The following is a 7,072-nucleotide window of genomic DNA, read 5'->3' on the forward strand; positions in this document are numbered from 1 at the left end:
ATAAAACCAAAATTAAGAGTAAAAAAAAAATTTTTTTTTTTATTATTTCTTGCTTTTGAAGTCCATATGTCATGCTGTGTTCTAGCCTACAGAATGCAAAATTCTTTTTGTGATTCATGGCATGTGCATGTTTTACTGACATCACAAAAGTACAAATTGCAACAGTAAGTGTCCCTTATGTGATGTCATTTTAATGTCTACTAATTGACTGACAGAAAACACACTACTGTATAGTGGTGCAAGGGGTTAAAACAGGTGACCCCCTCCAGTCGGCCTTCAGCCCCCTTTCGAGGAAATAAGTTAATCGGAGCCGATGATCATCACTTTCTATGGGTCAACATTCTGTGTGGGCTCTCAACATGCACCATTCTTGGTATGGTCTGCTACTTTTAATAATTTTTTTAAACAAAAGTTTTAAATAGGTCATACTAGAGAATGTAATTGAAGTTTTTAAAACTCTATTAACAATAATTGCCAAATAATCAGATTTACAACAGTAACACGACAGTTCTTAAGTCCTGTACTGAGGATTGGTTCTAAAAGTCTGCAAATTTAAGAGCAACTCAAATTAGGAAAATAAATTAAACTAGAAACAATAAAGTTAAATATAAAAGTACATTACAGCGGTATGAAGCCTGTTGAGCAAAAGAGGAACAAAGGTATCATAGAGATGCCTTCCAGGAAAACATCGCACCACACACACAAGCCGAGACAGGAAGTCAGCATGAAGTCTCCAGTTGCTAGTCTGGGATGCAGCATCTTCACAAATTAACAAAGCTTCCACCAAGTTTTCCAAACTCTCCTTTTCCTTTAAAAAAACAACAACAACAAAAAAGTACAGTTTCATCTTGTCTGATCAGTTGCTCTTCTTATAAGGTTGTTACAATTCCATTCTTTGATTCTATATAAAACTATTTTAATTTCAAGACTTTGGAAACTCACTCCTTAACATCACACTGTTCTTTCTGTATTAGAATAAAGTGTTATCTAAAACAAATATGACTTTTAAGTGGTCTTCTAGAAAAGGAACCTAACAGAATAGATCACATTATGTCAAAACAGATCCTGTTTAGAGATCCATCTAATAAATTAAACATGAAACACAGAAAGTAGAATTTAACCATTAACCAAACCATCAGAAAATTGACATAGGCATTTGGTTCTGATATAAATCTACATACTCTCTTTTGTTATTTGTAAAACATAAAAAACATACCTTCTCATCTCTGAGTTCATTACTTGCAGTTATAACCTCCAATGTCTCTGGTAAATGAACCACAAGACCCTTAATAACCTGGAAAGAAATTAACCAATTAATATTAAAAAAATAACTAAGTTTTATTCAAGTTGCTTCAAAATTATTTTCAGGTTCAAGTGATTTCATAAAGAACTCTGAGAAAGAACGTATTAAGCATAGCATGCCAAAGAGAAACATTAACACGACATTATTCAACAAGCTGAGAAAACTTAAATAAAAATCACTACAATAAATCCTAAAACACAACCTCTCATAAAATCTTAAGAACAAAACCAAACAAAGAATGAAGTAATATACAGAGAATTTAGAATATCCTCAACTTAATCGACAAGACAAAGAATCAGTGTAATAAAAAAAAAACTTTAAATTCATCCTCTACTTTACCAGATATGATAAAAAGAATGAAATCTTTCAGTGTCATTAACAATAATTCTATATCGCAATAGAACAATTAGGCTCATAAAGTAAATGTGTTTGCCAATAAGTGAAATGTTATCGACACCTAAAGTGAACAACATAAGCATTTCTCACCTCTAGTGAATCATCTGTTAATAGCTGGATTAATTCTGTCTGGATGAAACAAGCTTTTGTTCCTAGTAGCTTGGTAACCTATGAAACAGTAAAAGTATTAAAGAGGGAGGTATAAATATATAAATACACACAGACACACAAACATACATGCATATATATATTAGAAAGTTAGAGGTTGAAATGACAGTTTAGATTTTGATGGTTAACTGTTAGAGTTGAATGTTAAAAATTAAATTGTTCACCTCCTTTTTATAATACTCCGTACTATGAACAGATATCAGGTATAATTTCATAAGTGAAATATTCACTACATTTTATGTAACATTAAGCTTAAACTTGATTTGGTTTTAAATTATTAAAAGTACAAGTAATTGAGCTCTATGCATAGTGAGCCTTAAGCCTAAAATCTACCTACATTTCATTCATACTACACCTTAGTAGTTATAGATAATAGCTTCTATAAAATGGTTTAACTCTTTCAATATAATAAATTATAGTACATCTATAAACATTATTTCATCAGCATGTATAAAACACAGCAATTCAGGTCCTATGGAGGACCTTAACAATGACACAAGTCCTGATCTATTTAAGCTTGAACATAGGCTACAACAGTTGATCAAGTTAAAAAAAATTATATATATTATTTCTGCAAACAGTGAAATTTTTATCATAAAAGAAAAAAGTATTTCACTTTAGATCCTCTTTCAACAAAGCTAATTTCTAGTTTAAAGAGTTCAGTTTTCTTTATTGTTTGGTCAACTTTGGCGTGTTTATTATTTTGTAACCTTACCTCATGAATTCCACAAGCTATAGTTCTTCTTACACTTGGGGAAGGATCAGTTGTCAATAACTGGAAAGTCTTGTACAGCTCTCTATAGAAATTTGGAGGTTCTGCAAATAGCACCATGGCCTAAAAAGAAAAACAACTTTCAAACTGATACTTTGGTTATTAAAACAAATTACTTTGTAGAAGAACATTTCTCTGATTTTCTTGAATTTATACTTACAGGGAAATTGTAAGCACAAGCAAGACGGCACTCTGTATATCTGTCTGTGTCTTCATTCTCGGCTTGAGGCACAACATCAGGCATCTACAAATTGGATTGCAGCAAATACAAAACATATTAACAAACAGTTAACAAACAAAATCAGTAAAGTAGTCACATTGTTTCAATGGTGGTAGCACCCACTGTAACAGAAGGAGGATGAAGTTAGTAAAATAGTCACATTAATTGAATATGCATGCTATTAAAATCTTTTGTGGGGCTGATAAGTGAACATGCAAGTCTTTAGATGTTTTTGAGAACAAAAGTTGAGAATAACAATCATAGTTCTTTGATTTGAAAAACTTCAAAAAATATGGTTTTCTTTTATGTTGTGACTATGTCTAGCTCATACAGATTCTTCTTCTTTTATTGTAGGGTTAGAAAGAGTCTGGGGTATCTTAAGAATCTTATGTGAATGTGGAACAACCCACATTGTTTCTTGTTCTGTAAACCTTCCAAATGAATACATTAAACTACAGAGACACTTATATTTTTTTGTATTCTGAAATGCAATAACTCAAACTCTTTTCAGTTGTAGTAACAAAGAATATATCACTTCTAGAGCAGTAAATATTTGACTCTGTAAATAAACCAATATACAATTGAACAATACATATGACAATGTAGAGCATGCATATCTAACATTAAGAAATGACACAAATAGGTGTATAATACTTAATGAAGAATATTAGAATTAAATATAACTTCTGTGTTACAATTATACATTTGACAATTTGTAATTATTTTTAAAAGCTCACAGGACTTTTGTTGGAGACTTGATTGGAAGACCTTGGAACAGGAAGACCCAATACAGCCAGCTTTCTGTAATACATCAGAAACCAGGTACGTTGTTCTTCCGACAGATTGACTGCAGGAATAAAAACAGTAACTGTAATAAAGATTTGAAATGTAATCATTGTAAAACATGGAAGTTATATATTCTAATGTAAGTTAAAACTTCAGACAACTCTAGAACTCTATTAAGTTTTCAGAGCAAAGAGGTGTATGTTACCAGATCTAAACCACAAATCCACTATCAAATCTCTTGGGCTTGAAATAAACAAAATTATGAGTTCAGCCATAACAAAACTGACTACTAACCAGATAATCCACAACACAGCTTCCCAAGTTCTTTGGCAACTACGGGCAGAGTGGAATCTTCTGTCTTCACAAAGTTTTCACAGCACTTCTTAACCAGAGGAATAACAGTGTGGATACACGTTTCTGAAACAAAATTATATTTATTTTTAAATTATTCCTATATTTCTAGAATAATTTAACTCTGTCTTATTAGTCATGTCTTTGTAAGAAATATATAGTCAATCCTTCATTATGGTTCAATACTGCTTTTAGAAAGAAATATACAATACAAAGAAAACATCAGGATGAAAATAAAAGTATTCTTGATGAAAAGGAGAGAAATAATTCAAGCTTATTTATGCTTTTCAACTATGATAATGGGAATGACCATATAACTAAAAACTCACCATCATCAAGCATTGGTAACATACGAACCACTGTTTCAATACCAGCTAAACGGACATAACTTTCTTCATCATTGGCTAGTTCAACAAGTTCTGGTAGAAGAGCACTCTTTGTTGCTTCAAGGCTAAACAGCATAATCAATTGTATATGTATCAGAAAACACATCTAAATGAACATAAAAATATCCAACAAATTTTCATCTCCAACTCGGATAAAATTAAAGTTATGATAATTGATTACATATTAATATTAAAAGTTTCCTAACCAACTTAAAGCTAAAGTATGAGGTATTTTACACTAGATAAAATATTTATGAGAATTCATCTAAAATTTACAGAGTTTGATATTTATAAATAGCAATGTTAAGATTGATTTAAAGCATTATGAAAGAATTTTAATGTCTTGAATCTGTAAATAAATTTCAAAGAAAAGCTATAATTAAATATAGAGTAGGTTATCTTGAAAAACTTTGACCTATCTTATGCATATGTATGTTTGTGTTCAGTGAAAACTAGGGTTTAAATAAGAAAACAGTGAAACATACTTAAAAAATAAAATAAATAAATCATGAGGCTGTTTATTCTTTTCAATATGAGTGATCGTAAACCTAAAATTGTAGCCTAAACTTGATATCTTAGATAGATAAAACAGGCTCTCAATGTTTGGTTTACTAACCCAAACTTGCAAAATTATATTAAACAAAAACTGTACAGTGAGGGGACATAAAATTAAGAATGTTTAAATATCAAACTAAAATCTTTTTAATACAGTAATTATATCTGCTTTCACTGTGCAGTTATTGAAAACTAAATATTTTGAATACTGAATGTAAATTTAAGTCAAAATTACATTATATTTTACTTGTTGAAGCATTTGAGTTTCTTAAAACTCAACAAAATTGATAAAGTATAAATTCAGACCCAATCCCTCGTGCAACAGCATCTAGCTGTCGACACATGCACCCTCGGACTTCAAAATCAACATCTTGGCAAAGTGACTGAACAACTGGCAAGATTTCCTTCCTTATGCTAAGAATAAATAAAATAAAAAAATTTTAAAAACACAGAAAATGTTTTTGTTCCATTCCTTATTACTGTTTTATTTCTTATTTTGTGATACGAACAAACTTTCAAATTTCATCTAAACTTATTAGGCTTAGCAATAAATCGTTATTAGATTGTCTTGAAGATTGAATATATGTTGCTGAACAAAACCACTAGTCTTTTTAGAAGAAATAAGAAAGTATTAGATCATTAAATAAATACATGGTCTTACACCTCAAATTAACTACTTGTTTTTATACTGTTAATTACCAGTGAGGTCCATGTAATGCACGTGATTGAGTAATTTCATGTCCATTTGTTTTTTTCCCTGTTATAAAATTCAGTGTAAAGAACTGATAAAAAAAATTAGATAAAACCATCAGTTCTCAAGAAAAAATACACAGGGTACAGCCAGCAGTAATTAGCAAGATTAATTAACAGTATTTATATTTTTTTATGTGATTCATACGTTATTAAAAACACAGTAACCGACAACAATGCAGCCTCACAAACAAACTGGAGTGCACATCACACTTTATAAAAAATGTTTAAAATGCCGATAGGGTCCCAATCAGTAACTATAACATTAAACAAATTTTAATTGAAAAAAAAAGAAAAAGTTAGTAATTTTTTAAAAATATTCAAGTACAAGCTGTCTTTTTTTTTCAATCTTAAGATTTTTTGTAGTCTAAATGTTTTAAATTTTTACTGAAAAGAAAATACCTTACTCAAGTAGTGATACCACATATAACCCAGCAAAACTACCTATGATTTTTTATGTGTTCATAATTTACATTTGATAAAACTAGGATACAATGTCCATTTGTGAATAACTCAGTTAGTTGTTAACTTACAACCAAATAGCTAAAAGTTTCTGATTATACTTTTATCAAGATATTAAACAGATGTAATAATTCATGACACAAAAAATACTTACATGTATGGATCAAACTTAGTAGAGATTTTGCCAACCATTTTGCAACACAGAAGTCGGGAAGAAACAGGTTGGGAGAGCTGACCCTTATTGACAGCAAGCGTTAAAAGCTGTTGAATTAAGTAAATATATCTTACCAAAATTAACTCCCAAGAGGAGAGAAGATAAATATCTAACTCTCCTACATTTCTAGGAATTTAAAAAAATAAATAAAACTATAGAGCTTCAAGACTTTCTGAAGTAGGAATTTCAAACTGTGTGTAGTTTTACCACCATCTCAAATGTAGTCAATCAATTTTTTGACATGTTAATAGCATATCACATGTAAGGAGAAAATAGTCTTGAATAATATACACTTTCTTCTCTGTGTTTATTGAAAATCAAATTTAACTTAAATACCATAACTAGAGGAATTCAGATTCAATCACAGAATAAAAACGACTTCATAATAAGTTAATGAATATTTAAAATGTCCTTCAAAATGGCCTAGTTATCAGCAAAAAACTTAGTAACATAATTTTTATTAGTGTAAGTTCTATACCGAAGATACCAATAACAAGTTTTCTTATCTTGATTAAATATGTGCCACTCCATATTATATTTTATACATCAAGATCTGACAATCATGTTTTAAATTCTCAAAATGAACAAGAAAAAAGAACTTACATCTCGTTTGATAATTTCTTTTGGAAGTAAGTCAATTACATCAAGAAGAGTTTCCATCCAAGCACTGGCCACCACTACAAATAAAAACATACAACTAAAATGTACA

The 7,072-nt window shown here is 30.0% G+C and overlaps 1 protein-coding gene across 1 annotated transcript in view; it reads right to left on the reverse strand.

Moving 5' to 3' along the window:
- Positions 1–7,072, reverse strand: part of LOC106473494 (serine/threonine-protein phosphatase 4 regulatory subunit 4-like) — a 39,348-nt gene that overhangs the window by 25,247 nt on the left and 7,029 nt on the right. The window contains exons 4-14 of the mRNA XM_022401919.1: positions 6,967–7,040; positions 6,304–6,410; positions 5,244–5,351; positions 4,326–4,447; positions 3,940–4,062; positions 3,597–3,706; positions 2,800–2,883; positions 2,583–2,702; positions 1,790–1,867; positions 1,217–1,294; positions 623–808 (exon numbers count right to left, since the gene is read on the reverse strand). Of these exons, the coding sequence (XP_022257627.1) occupies positions 623–808; positions 1,217–1,294; positions 1,790–1,867; positions 2,583–2,702; positions 2,800–2,883; positions 3,597–3,706; positions 3,940–4,062; positions 4,326–4,447; positions 5,244–5,351; positions 6,304–6,410; positions 6,967–7,040 (1,190 nt within the window). The remainder of the gene's footprint in view (positions 1–622; positions 809–1,216; positions 1,295–1,789; positions 1,868–2,582; positions 2,703–2,799; positions 2,884–3,596; positions 3,707–3,939; positions 4,063–4,325; positions 4,448–5,243; positions 5,352–6,303; positions 6,411–6,966; positions 7,041–7,072) is intronic.

Source organism: Limulus polyphemus, unplaced genomic scaffold (assembly GCF_000517525.1).
Source record: "Limulus polyphemus unplaced genomic scaffold, Limulus_polyphemus-2.1.2 Scaffold6221, whole genome shotgun sequence".
NCBI classification, from domain to species: Eukaryota; Metazoa; Arthropoda; class Merostomata; order Xiphosura; family Limulidae; genus Limulus; species Limulus polyphemus.